The 14,222-nt window shown below is 42.8% G+C and overlaps 1 protein-coding gene across 1 annotated transcript in view; it reads left to right on the plus strand.

Moving 5' to 3' along the window:
* The window catches only part of OPRL1 (opioid related nociceptin receptor 1), a 36,106-nt gene extending 22,979 nt beyond the window's left edge, over positions 1-13,127 (plus strand). Inside the window, exons 3-4 of the mRNA XM_073308999.2 lie at positions 6,709-7,064; positions 10,203-13,127. Coding sequence (XP_073165100.1) covers positions 6,709-7,064; positions 10,203-10,726 — 880 coding nt within the window. The 3' untranslated portion in view covers positions 10,727-13,127. The remainder of the gene's footprint in view (positions 1-6,708; positions 7,065-10,202) is intronic.
* The last annotated feature ends 1,095 nt before the right edge of the window (positions 13,128-14,222 follow it).

Below are 14,222 nucleotides of genomic sequence, written 5' to 3' on the forward strand. Positions count from 1 at the left end.
GAAATATAACCCCAGCTGAGAATTGGTAAGGGGGGCAGATGGTAAATGCATATAGCTCCAACATGCAATCTTTAGTTTAGGATCAGTTACTACCAAATTTGAAGTTTTGTTCATCCCAAAATTTGAATTTAACACCTGTAATCTTTAGATCAACTAAATTCTTATGTTAATCATTTCACTATTGACCAAGAGCCTGATCTGAAGGCTATTGAGATCAATGGGAAGATTGCCACTGAATTCTACATGCTTTGGATCAAGCCCCTAATGTACAAGAATCCCTGCAGAAGTTATCCAGAACAATGCCTATTAAAATGAGTGGAAACAAAGGAAGATCTGTTTCAAACCCCACCCCCGCATTTCAAGTGTTACTCCTCGTGCCTAAGAGACAGCACTGGCCATTCAGCCTTGCTGAATGCTGTCAGATCATTCTCGGAAACGCAACCAAGGGACAGTGCTACTGAGAACGCCATTTAACCGAATCTAAGTCTGCAGAAAGGATGGCTGTGGGGGAATGCTGCCCTGCCTTTGTGATAAATGATTAGAGCCTGCCTTTTATTTACCAGTGAGCCAATGAAGTGGCACTAGAAATAATCATAGGCGTTGTTTAGCTATTTCAGCTCAGCTAGTGGCCAAGCTGCTGACTTCTGAGCCATTTGCTGCCTTGCAGATAGCTTATCGGGTAAAATTCAGAGCAGCATTATCCTACCTGGGCGATATGTGATAAATCCTGGCTTAAGCCTTACTGAGACTATGTCTACACTTGCAGAGTTTTTGCGCTGTCAGTTTCACCAGTGATAGTGAACCGGTCAAAGAAAAGTGCTGGTTTGTGTTCTCACTTCCACAGGCATCAGAGGGTGTTCGCATTTGCAGCACTTCCATCGCTGATGAGAGCAGCGCCCTAGGGCAGCTATCCCACAGTGCAGCTCTCCCATTTTGACGATGGGTCTTGTGGGAAGGGGGGTGGGTGATTGCGGGGCATCCTGGGTCCCTGCACAGTCTCCTCTTCCCAAACCCTGATCAGCTCCAGTCGCTCAGCATTGCTCCAAGCAAGGGATCTTTTGCTCCCTGGAGCAAGATTTGTCACCTGGCCAGATTATAAGTGAGCACTTGCCAAGAAAACAGGAAGGGGAGTTTCAAAGTTCCTGGGGCTTTGCAGGGGGAGGGGTGGATGTCTGTTTACCTGGCGTCAGAGTGGTCACCTAGGCACTGTGGGAGATCCTGCAGAGGTTAAAAGCTCTGTAAACAGGAAGACCATGTCTTCACTCGCACATCACCACAAAAGCATCCCCAGTAGGAGCCGTCTGCCTTTCGTGGAGGTGGTTTTCTTTCTTTCGGAGTTTCACTGCAAAAAGTCATTGGCAAGTGTAGACGCTCCCACGGTTTTTGGGCTAAGAAGGGACTTTTTCCGCTTTAAATGGCAAGTGGAGAGATGCCCTTAGTCATTTTTCAAAAGAAGTCACCTGAGCCTTCTCAACTGGTGGTAACCCAGTTTACCATTGGCCGGGATGTGCTTGCTGTGTCAGTACATTGTGGCATGCTGGCAGTGAATACATTTGGTAGTACTGAGGGAGACTTGGGGAAGGCTCATGTTTGTGTGTGTGTATTGTTCGTGGAGTTCATCTCAGAGTATATAACTGGCTTATGTATTCGGGAGAACAGGTCTGTCTTCAGAGCTGCTTCACCCTTCCTTCCTATTTATTAGAGAGTTGAAAGAGAGTGTGATGGGGGTGAAATCAGCTGGTTGTCACCCTTACACCATAACAATGCATACATTATCCATTGGGATATCGGGGATACCCACCATAAATATATGAGCATGATGATCAGGGGTCCTAGTTTTCTGTGATATCCTCCCCCCAAATTCTCCAATAAAAATATAAAAATCCATGTTTTTCCGCGATTAAAATGAAATCTGACATCTGGAGCCCCGCCACCTGGGGCTAACAGCTGGAGAAGCCCCACTGTCTGGGACCCTGGAGCCATCAGTCCAAGCCCTGCCGCCTGGGTCAATTTCCCATATTCCTATGTGTGCGCTGGTGGCAAGGGGTTCTACTGTATGTGTTTTTATTTTTTCACAAAATATTAAAACTAAAGATTCTCTGTAAAAATGCAAATCCCAGGTTTTTCTGGGGCAAATTGTTTTCTAGGATCCCTGATGATGAACCCCAAAGCAAAAGAATGCCTGAGGCAGCTGTGAGATATATGGCACCCCATGAGATGGCTCTCTCAATATTTCCAGCCCACTTCTGCAAACTCAGGAGGTTTTGAATAGTTTGGATGAGATCTGAATAAGGGGATCTTACCCAAATCAAACCCCACAAATGATCTGAAAGTCCCCTGTGATTGAATCTTACCATCAATCCTTTCCTAACACTGGGAGAGATTAATTCCACCTGTCTGATAGGGGGAGAATGACTTATTTGGCTGATAGTATTAGTGTGGGTTTCCCCCTCTTTCACTGGTGGGCATAAGCTAGAAAAGCTGCTGATATTCCATCTAAAACTGCTTCTATTATGGGAGAGTATTAATTCCAGGCTCATCTCACTGGAGTTAAAAACAATTTAATATTTTGTCTTAATTATTATTATTATTGCTTTTAGAATATTTAGTCAAAAATGAAAAAGTCAGAGCCTTTGGGGGCGTTTCAATTTTTCTTAGCTGTCAGACAGTAAAATTAGTCCCATAGGAAAGAGCTGAAAGAATTTTGAAGCAGAAATAAATACCAAAACTCTGTTGTCTTTTTGCTTTTTCTGATGCTTGAGAATCTATAAACAACATTCCTCTCCATGGAAATCTGTTTGTTACTACAAATTACTGGAACATGTTCCCACCTTTAGTTATCTCATTACACTCCACAATTGCATTTTTTTTTAAAAAAAAAAGAATTCATATAAGCTCTTTGCAGTGTTCCGGAACGGTTTTAATAATTTAGATGCATAGACAGGTTCCTATTAAATAAACCACTAAATAATTGGGAATTGATCAGGGAGCAGTTGAGCTTGAAGATAAAATTATGTCATATTTGAGGCTGGTAATGGGCTGTACCTCCCACAGCACTTGCCAGTTAATTTTGATAACCAGAAAAAAAAGCCACGCAAATTATTTCTTCATGCCCCTTGACATTGTTTAAAACACTCGAATTCTATCCATAGTGGTCTGCAACAATGGTGCAAGACATACAGTTGTGGCTTTTTTATGTAACCTTCACAGAGGCGGATGTAGGTGTCCATGAATTTGTTGATCTAATCACCACCCGCAGAAGGACTCAAAATTCTACTTTTTAATGCAAAACCGGTCAGACCAAGAAGCTTGTTGGCTCCTGATTGTGGAGTAACATGCACCTCCAACTTCAATATCCTGTGAAGAAATCCATCAGTGAGAAATCATAAGACAGTCTGAGGGAGGCATGGTCATGTGCTAACTGCATGCATGCAGATATAGACAGGATATATATATAAAGTAGGACATTTAGCTGTGTAGGCAAAGTCCATCAATATTCAGGGCCTTCAAGGCTACGATCAATTAGAGAGCTTGAAACATAGACCTCAGAGTCTGCAGAGCCAGCCAAAGCCCTTATTTTCCAATGTTTTCTGGTATTTTCTGAGCCTTCTGGATGATTGAGGTTGTGCAGTATTGTACATATACTTTACATACATTGAAGTATGTTGGGGGATGAATGGCTGAATACAATGAAGAATGAATGAAAATACCATGCAAAGTATTTGACTTCTAGCTTCAAATTCTGTTCTACATGCATTCTTTTATCACCCTCATCAACATAGCATCTGATAGTTTTCCAGTAGTGCATAAGTGACACAACTAACATCTGTCACGCATGGTTCATGAGAGCAGCGTAGTGTTATGGTAGGCTATTTGTCTTTTTTTCTTTGTATGTCCATGGTGCTCCATGTCTACATGAGAGAAGGCAGGTCAGAGAAATATGCCTTGCCTTGTGAGTGGCATTGTGACGTTTGTGACGGTCCTTGGTTCCTCTGGGAGTTTGTTCCATAGGCTTGGACAAGCCTCCAAGAAAGCTCTGTTTCCTGCACAGATGTGGAAGAAAGTTCCATTGTGCTCCAGAACTCAAGGTGCTTTAGGCTGCAGCTGACGTTCTACAGGAAAAGTGCTTTCACTGCCCCTGTAGCTAATTATGGAGGTGCCATTTGCAGCCCCATAGTTAAGGTTACGTCTTGTGCAATGCAGAGGGAGTCAACCTGTAGTTATATATGAAAAAACACAGCTTATCCTCCCCAAAATTACAGCACTTACTCTTTAATAGCTCTCCTTATATACAGCTGTTATTCCAGCACCTGTCACCAGCACTAAACATGAATAGAGCTGGGTGCAACGTTTCAATTTTCAAAACCATTTCAAGACATGTTTACTGTTTTTTCAATCAGCCTGAGAAAACAATGATTAAAAAGTGCCACCTACACTTACTTTCCAAGGGAGCAAAACGAGACAGGTCACCAGCAGTTGTTGGTTCATGGTTCCCAAGCCCTTTCATATTTCTGCATCACATACAGATGATTTCCAGGCTTAAGGAAATGTTACTGGTCCAGTGGGAACTTGTGGTTCACACCTGAGCCGATTAGTTCTCAGTTCACTCACTGTCTACAGCTGTTTGTGCTTGCAATCAGTGAAAAGTCTAAACACCCTTGAGCCTTACCACTGTTACCACTATTTACTTTCAGCTGCTTTGCACTGCCTCTAGTTTGAAGAACTGCTAAACTTTTCATCGATGTCAGAGTCAGATCTAAACATGCTCCAAAACAAAAAGAAGAAATCAATTTCTATTAGGGCTGTTACCTGTCCCAGTTTTCCCAGGATTGTCCCCTTTTTTAGGTAGCTGTCCTGGGAAATCCTATAAGGCTTTCTGGGACCTTAAAAGCACAAGCACCAGAACTGGGAAGGCCAGGTGCCCCCACTTTTTAACAAAAGAAACATAAGCGCAGAAGTCATGTCCCCCGTAGATTCCTCCCACCCCCCCAGCAGATTAACAAATTCTGCTGGGGAGGTGCTGCAATTATATCTTTTGCCCAACAGGGGCTGCTGTGGCACCAGGAAAGAGGGCAGCTGGCTCACTACCAGAGCAGCCAATTGAGGAGAGAGAGGGGTCACTTTGGCCTTGCCCTTGCCCCCCAATTCTAGAAAGGCTCCAGCGTCCTTGCTTTAAAGTCCTGGCTTTTGTCCATTCTGAGACCTCTGGCTCCCCCAATCCCTCGTGGTTAGAGTGGATAGTCAGCTGTAGGCTTGGTGATTTCTGATTTCCACAACATTTTTTAATAAATACAATGCTATAAATACTGAGCACAAAGAATGCTCACAAGAATTAGCAGCGCTGATTTCTAAAATTCGCCACATATTCATGTTCTTCCCTTTCTAGAAGAGGCTGCCAAGGTTTTTATTTTATTTTTAATCTCTCTGTCAAGATTTAAATGCCAACAGATGAAAGAGGTTTATTTCCAGAACATCGTCTGCTTTAAAAAGTCCTCTATAGTCATAAATATGATTTGACACTGATTAGTAGCAAATGCAAACATAAAGCCAGCATCTGACAATTTGATGTTTGCGTTTGGTAACAAACTGTCCACAGACCACACTTAGGCCAAGCTGGGGATTTGTAGGTTATTAGTCCACAAGTAAGCAGTATTTTGAGCTATTATCATTCATATTTGCTTTGCATTGAATGGAGTGTTTGGAGATCTCTAATGAAACCTGCAACGAGCCTAAAACTGCTGAAGGAATTAGAAGCCCCTGTACAGAGGATGCCGCTTAATGGGCAACCTTCTGTCTTAAGAGATTGCCCTCAAAGTATCCACAAACATGATAAGCACAGTTTACTGTACCTTCATTGGAAAGCCTTTTCTGTTAAACCACTGATTTTTCCAAGTCCTTAGCTAGTTGTGATTCACTGTTATTTCAGCCCTGAGTGCATTTTTACAGAGAAATTATACATTTGAAAATAGAGATTTAAAATGGAGATGTTGAACCCAAAATGTGGGATGCCCAGGTTAAAACATTTTTAGACCTGATCTGGCTGTCCATGAAGTTAATGGGAATTTGGGCATTGCCTTCAATGGAACAGGATCAATCCCCCCAAAAGCACATTTCTTCACTCCTTTTAATAATAATACCTTAGATTCGGAAAATAGATTTTTAAAAATATCATTTGCTTTTGACCATTTATGCCGTTTATATTTTGCACTACAATTAGCCTGGGGAGACAATGAAAATAGATGGGTCAGTTTTATCTTCTGGTTCTCTTGCACTAGAGCACTGACATCTGTGGCTTGCAAACATGGCAGGGGCTTAAGTCCTCTCCTTCCGATCTGGTGTTGCATTGGAATTTAAAAATCTAGAAGTGTGTTAATCAACACTGTGCTTGGGAGAAGCCAGCAAACCTTTGGGAGGAAGAGAGGTGTCTCCTGCTGGGTTATTTGGGCTGGGCATTGGGAAGGAGGTTTTAGGTATAAGTCTTGATCCTGAATGGATCTGGATGGACAGTCCCATTGATACCAGCGGGAATCCACACAGGCACAGGGCTCTGCCTATGTGGATTTGATTGCACGATCCAGGTCACAATTTGTAAATGGTCTTGTGTTCCTTCTGGAATAAGTGTAACTCATTGCCGATGCTAGTCCTATCATAAGCAGTGGGGCTGGAAATCAAGTGGAAATCTGTATATCGATCTCTCCTTTGTTTTAGATTCACCAAGATGAAGACAGCCACAAACATTTACATCTTCAATCTCGCCCTGGCCGATACCCTGTGTCTGATAACCTTACCCTTCCAGGGTACGGACACGTTCCTAGGGTTCTGGCCATTTGGAAACATCCTCTGCAAGATCGCCATCTCCATTGATTACTACAACATGTTCACCAGCACTTTCACCCTGACCATGATGAGCGTGGATCGTTACATCGCCATCTGTCACCCCATCAAAGCACTGGATATCCGTACCCCCCACAAGGCCAAAGTGGTCAACATCTGCATCTGGGCCCTGGCTTCAGTCTTCGGTATCCCAGCTATGGTGATGGGGTCAGCAGAGAATGAAAATAATGGTCAGTAAAAGTGAACTAACGGGATATTCTCCAAACTAGGACTCTGCAACCATGTGATAGGTGCACAGGGTCCCACAGTCTCTAGCTCATTAAGTCTGGTACTGTAACAGCCCTTCCCTCCTGGGCAAGAGTTATGTTTTGAACCACAATCTTCATCGCCACAATACAAAATATTACTTGAGATAAAGTACTAGTTCCATTAGCTAGTAGCTGTAGTAGGCTTTTATCCTCTGGTGATGAGAGCAATGCTGCAGGTGATTGGGGAAAATAATCCTTTCCTACCCCAGTGGCACTCAGTTTACAATCTGAAGCATGAGACTTGATTTCCCTAATGTTACATATGCATCTGTTATCCACCCTCCTGCATGCAAGAGTCCCTCGTACAATCTTACAGAGGGTCCTTTAAAAAAAGAGTGTTAATTGTGATCCTTTAGTATGGACGGATACATCATGGTGGAAGTAATTGTCTGGCAGCTCAGCTGGTGGATCCTGACCAATCAAAAAATGTAATGACAATCTCAAAGCAATCGCTGCCAGGTGAGAGTCAGAAATGTAACACCTTTACCGCTGTCTTCCTAGCCCATTTCCTTAGAATCTTTCCGTTCCTGGAAATTCTGAAAATCCTCTTGGTTTCCCACAACTTAACCCCTCTTTCCCTGAAAGGCTTTCTATCACAGCCACTACGTTTCTAACTGAAGGGGGCTGGATGCAGGATCCCTTCAGAGCCCACCGACATTGATAGTCAGTATTCACAGAAGCTATTGTAACGCCGGCAGACCCCGGTCATTGGTGGGCGGGATCGAACCTGGGACCTCTCTGTGTGCTACTAGATGGGGTAGAACACCACAGCCAGGAGGCGTCTGGGTTACTCTATCACTCTTTAAAATCTCTGCAGCCAGCAGTTGCCATGTCCACACTGTTGAAACCATAACAATTACTGAGTCAGGGAAGCTAATCCTTATCTTGGCACCCAGACTATTTTTTCTAAACAAATAAATAATTAATTAAAAAATAAAATAAAATCATTGCTCCGGCCTTTGCCGATTCTCGTTTCAAGTAGGCTGAGAATGATGAAAAGACCATTATCTTCAGCCCGTTCTTTCCACTTGCCCACAAGCCTCAAGGGACCAATGACCTTTCCTGACTGCTTGCCCAGCTTGAAATGAGGTGGGTAAATCTTGGGCTTCTGGGGTTGTAATTTTCACTTTAATACCATCCTTAGCATGCAACTCAAATGATCAGCACAATTTTTGGAATTGAGGAGGAGGAAGAGACTGTATCTGTGGTGCCATAAAACGCAATGAATCATATTTCATGAACTTCTGGTCAATTAAACCTGACACATTTCATGATCTTGAATGGTCCCTTTCGAATATGTGTTCAGTACTTATGCTAAACTATCGGGTCAATCTTTTATTTAGCTGTGACGCTCTCACTACCTGTCCCAGACCTGAAGAAGAGCTCTGTGTAGCTCAAAAGCTTGTCCCTCACACCAGCACACGTTGATCCAATAAAACATATTATCTCTCCCAAGTTGTGTCTCTGCATTTCATCAACATACTTTCTAAAATTCTTCCTAAGCACTTGTCCTAATTTGTGGCTACATGGGAAGCTGAATGCTAAGGCAAGATGCCTAGAGCTGTTAGCTGTCCTTATGCTTTCACAAATTTGGTGAAAGGGTCTCTTCCTTAACATGACATCTCTTTTTTTTTTAAAGCTCCTTTGAGACAGCAGCAGTTGCATCACCTACATGTGCATTTATTCTCAGTGTGACAAGGAAAGTTTTAGCCCAAAGGGTATCATCCTTTAGACATGGCTTTGTTAATGAATTACACTTGGAGTGCCTTTACATTAGAATCATAGAATCACAGAATATCCGGGTCCGAAGGGACCTCAGGAGGTCATCTAGTCCAAATATCCAACCTAAACCTCCCCCACTGTAACTTGAGACCATTACTCCTTGTTCTGTCATCTGCTACCACTGAGAACAGTCTAGATCCATCCTCTTTGGAACCCCCTTTCAGGTAGTTGAAAGCAGCTATCAAATCCCCCCTCATTCTTCTCTTCTGCAGACTAAATAATCCCAGTTCTCTCAGCCTCTCCTCATAAGACATGTGCTCCAGTCCCCTAATCATTTTTGTTGCCCTCCGCTGGACTCTTTCCAATTTTTCCACATCCTTCTTGAAGTGTGGGGCCCAAAGCTGGACACAATACTCCAGATGAGGCCTCACCAATGTTAAAAGAGGGGAACGATCATGTCCCTCAATCTGCTGGCAATGCCCCTACTTATACATCCCAAAATGCCATTAGGCGCCTTGGCAACAAGGGCACACTGTTGACTCATATCCAGCTTCTCATCCACCATAACCCCTAGGTCCTTTTCTGCAGAACTGCTGCCTAGCCATTCGGTCCCTAGTCTGTAGCGGTGCATTGGATTCTTCCGTCCTAAGTGCAGGACTCTGCACTTGTCCTTGTTGAACCTCATCAGATTTCTTTTGGCCCAATCCTCTAATTTATCTAGGTCCCTCTGAATCCTGTCCCTACCCTCCAGCGTATCTACAACTCCTCCCAGTTTAGTGTCATCTGCAAACTTGCTGAGGGTACAGTCCACGCCATCCTCCAGATCATTAATGAAGATATTGAACAAAAACATTCTCTGGGAATACTGATATTTCTAGTTTAAAGACAGTTACAGTGAGACAAAAGGGTGCTGGAAGAGAGAAGGAGTGAAAACTTCCTGTTTGACCTTTGGCAAGTTGCTTATCGATCTCTCTGTGCCTAGTTGCCCATAGAAAGCACCATGCTTTAAAGGGTAGGTCCCTCGACTGGGATTCCAGAGACCTGGGTTTTATTCCCAGCTCTGAAACTGAGCTGCTATGTCTCCTTGGGCAAATCACTTCACCGTGCCTCTGTTTTCCCTCCCACCCTTTGTCTGCTTAAATTGTAAACTCTTAGGGGCAGGGCTGACTCCTGCTCTGTGTTTGTACAGAGCCTAGTGCAACGAGGCCCTGAGCTGTATTGAGCATTAATAAAATAAATGAAATTAGCAACAAAAGTGACTGCAAGTGAATTATCGGATTTACAGATGGTACCATGTTGTTCTCAATACAAGTTGTTGTCTTTTTCTTTTCTTTGCAGAGATTGATTGTCTAATTAAGCTCCCTAAGCCTGTGGATTACTGGGATCCAGTATTTGGGATTTGTGTCTTTCTCTTCTCCTTCATGATCCCTGTGTTGATCATCACCATTTGCTACAGCCTTATGATCCGGCGTCTTAAGAATGTCCGCGTCCTCTCAGGCTCCAAGGAGAAGGATCGGAATCTGCGGCGCATCACTCGAATGGTCCTGGTGGTGGTTGCTGTCTTCATTATTTGTTGGACCCCCATTCAGATTTTCGTGCTGGTCCAGTGCCTGGGTGCAAAGGCTGAAAGCGAGCTCGAGTTAGCCATCTCATGCTTCTGTACTGCACTGGGATATGCCAACAGCAGCTTGAACCCTGTTCTCTATGCTTTCTTGGATGAGAACTTCAAGACATGCTTCAGAAAGTTCTGCTTCCCCACCGCCTTCAGAACAGAGCTCCAGATGTCCAACAGGATGTGCAGCATTGCAAAAGATGTGGTTTATGCCTGCAAGAACTCAGAGGGGACTAACAATCCAGCATGACTAGGCATGGAAATTCCCATGGTGGCTGTCAGCCAGCAGAGCCCAACGACCCCCACTTCAGAGCTAACTCAGATAACAGCTCTTTAGCAGGAGCTTTCGGACCCAGAATTGGAGACTGGAAACCTAGGGGGCAAATAAAGGAACTGCAAGAGCATGCAGAAAAGTGAGCCATTTTGACACCTTTCTTATTACACCACTCTCCCCGTTAAGTACTATATTTTAACTCAGCCCCCCTTTAAGTCCTAGGAGCCACTAACGTCATGCACATTGCCTACAGTTATAAAGAATTCAGGAATTAAAGAGTCAAACTCAGACTTTGCTCCTGAGGCTTATTTTGCCATTGCTGCTGGAAAGCAGACAAAATGCTAATAACTTTTCTTGGTTGAGTTATTTCAGTGGCTCATCAAATAATATGGATTACCGAGTGCTTGTGTGTGAATTTTAGGCCAGTAGCATCTCTCTGAAATGAGGCTTCATTGATGCCAAAGCAAGGAACAGCGGTGAAACAAAACAAAGATCATTTCCAGAATTACTTATGACTGGGATGGGTGGGGGGAATTCAGACACTCCAGCCAGGAAAGAAAGAAGACTGGACAGCGTCACTGCATGGCTGGATATCTCAACTCAAAGCCACTTAAAGAGAAGTGGACAACTTCCAGTGAAGGAACATACTAAAATCAAACCGTGTGCCGCAGAGGTGGGCGGCAGGGCGGGAGGGGTGTGAAGGGATTGTAAAAAATGACAAACAATAGCTTGGAAGGGGTAGAAGGCAAGACAAATGAAACCAATGTCAATTCAGAGGAAAGAGCTGAAATTGCTTTTTCTATATTTTCATTATAACAATGGATTGTACTTTGTGTGTGTGTGTGTGTGTGTGTATGTGTGTTTGTGTATGTATATATACACACATATCTATACAGATATATAATTAATATTTCAACTTGCCAGACATTTCTCAGAGGCATTTCCCAATGGAGTCAAGATGAGGTTAAATCAATGGAGTGGCTTAATATGGAAATACATTTCAAGTTAGTTATGATGGCTGTCCTGAAGAAAGTACTGATATTTTAACAGCAAGGCATCCGAAAACACTCCAAATTCCTCTGGTATCCTCCCTTCTGGTCCCTGTAATATGGACAAACAGTTCTACAATCAGATAAGCGTTGCCGACAGAATTCTGGAGGAGGGAGCCTTTTCCTCCTCAAGTGCTCTGGGCTAGTGGGCACCCCCACACAGCTGTGCGTCGCTTTTATGACACAGCAGACTTGTCACCTCAAGTGAAACCATCTGCCCTGTTGTGTCATTAAAACATGAACGTGTTTATGAAGAATAAACCACTCAACCCTCCCTCCATGAGATGCCTCTGAAAATGGAAACTTTTCTTTCTGTAGCACAAGAGACCAGGAGACTGGGAGCGGCAGAGAGTGGAAAAAAACGTTTCCTGACTGGCTGAAAGCAACAGGACTTTTAAAACCAGTTTGAGCTGGGGGCGGGAGGCTCCAACTGAAGGAGGCAGCAATTCTTGCACTTCATAGCGATTGTACAGATTTTCTTGTGCTCTGTTCTGCGAAATGATGTATTTTTAATGTGTTGATATGCTGACATTTTAATGCTGCACTGTTCTTTATATATATGCTGGATGAGAACACAATGTTATATTTCTGTGTAAAGTTTTTCTTTTTCGGCAAGGCTTGGAGAACCATTACAAATCCTAAATCACACACCTAGGAACCAGACCACTTGTAAACTATGCTAAATTGAACATGGTCTGGGAACCAGAAGGAGTCTCAAGCATTTGTCATGGGATTTAAAGGGATATAGTAGAAAACTTTGTAATTAATATTTTCTATTAAGAATTGAGGGGGGGAAAAGACAGGCCCAGTAAGTACTTTGCAATGGATAGTTACCCCCCAAACAATTGCAACAGCAATGAGGACTGATATGATTACCCATAGTAAAAGATCAAGCATGCAGAGAAGTAATCATTTGACACATGCACACTTATATATATTAAAAGTTGGGTGGCATTTTTTAAACATAAATGATTTTGTTATCTTAACCTATGCTCAACAATCCTACAGAAACAATGTACTTGGTAAGTGTCTGCCTACTCAGCTTTTGGATAATTCGTGGCCTTTGCCGTGAGTGTGTTATACATTCTGATTTATGCTCAATGGAATTTGTTATAAGAAGAACAACTGCAACAACAATAGAAGCTTTATTGTACTGTGCCTCTGGAAGTAAAGAATCATGGCTGACTGAAATGCAAGCCCTTTAATTATCTTCTGAAATTGTTGTGGTGGTATATTTGAGCTTATGACTATTGCAGTGTAAATGGCAATTTCCTACATGGTTACTTGTGCTTTAATAAAGGAAAATAAAGTCCTGCACTTTTGAATGATGTGGAATGTGATGGCTTAATTCTGTGAACTGCCTGGTTGTTGCCACAGTGGAACTACCAGAATATTTAAAGGGTAGTAGCCATTTATGGGTCAATCCCAATCAGTAAGATTGATGGGGTTGATCCCAACACCCACTGAAGTCAACGGGAGTTTTTTTTATGTTACTTCACTTGAAGCAAGGCAACTTCGAAACAGCTAAAATAGAAATGATAGAAAATAGGCAGCTAGATGCTAACAGCCCAAGTTCAACTGTATCTGTTCATTAAATTAATCAGTAAGGGACTGATCCAAAACCTGTTGGAGCCAATGGAAAGGATCTCATGGACTAGGATCTGGCCCATAGTGTACAACTGGGGAAAGAGTCCACAACTGCTGATTGGTCATTAGAGACAAAACCAGATGGCCATTCCATAAGCAAGATAATCCCAGCTACTAAAATTTAGTCATACCCAATCACTTCTGGCTCTTGTGCTGTTAAAAGTAGCCATACTGTAATTGGTCTAGCTATAGGAAAGAATGTTAATACTTTGGAACTGGGAAAGATGGATCATTTGGTAAGACATGCAATAAAGAAACGTGTCTGCTATCAGCACTCTGTTCAATATTCTTCTCAAGCCAAGGAAATGTCAGTATTGGTTTGTTTTTGTTTTTTTTTTCTAAAAGAAGAACGAAAGTCAGTGTGTAAAAAAATAAAATTAAAAAAACCCCGACACTTGTATTTCCCCCTAAAATGTATTTCATTTTAAGCACCCGGATATCTGATCTCCTGGCATTTCCATAAAACCAACTGCCTTATTTGGTACTATGGAATTTGGTGATGATTCCAAGAGCTCTCCCTGCCTGAGATGGCACAAATTAGGTCACTTACTAGCAATCCAAGTGGGAAGGACAAAGAATAGTTAGACTTAGACTGAACTTTCATTCCTCATGGTCCTCCCTTTAGGCCAGGGTCAAGGCATGGTTAGATGATATGCTGGTGGGGAACTTCCACTTCTTAGGTGGTCTCTGCTCTGTGGATAATGGAATATTTTCCCCCACAAAGTTGCAGTCTGTCATCTCTCACTAGCACTAGACTCACAACTTAAAAACTAGAA

Source organism: Lepidochelys kempii, chromosome 13 (assembly GCF_965140285.1).
Source record: "Lepidochelys kempii isolate rLepKem1 chromosome 13, rLepKem1.hap1, whole genome shotgun sequence".
NCBI classification, from domain to species: Eukaryota; Metazoa; Chordata; order Testudines; family Cheloniidae; genus Lepidochelys; species Lepidochelys kempii.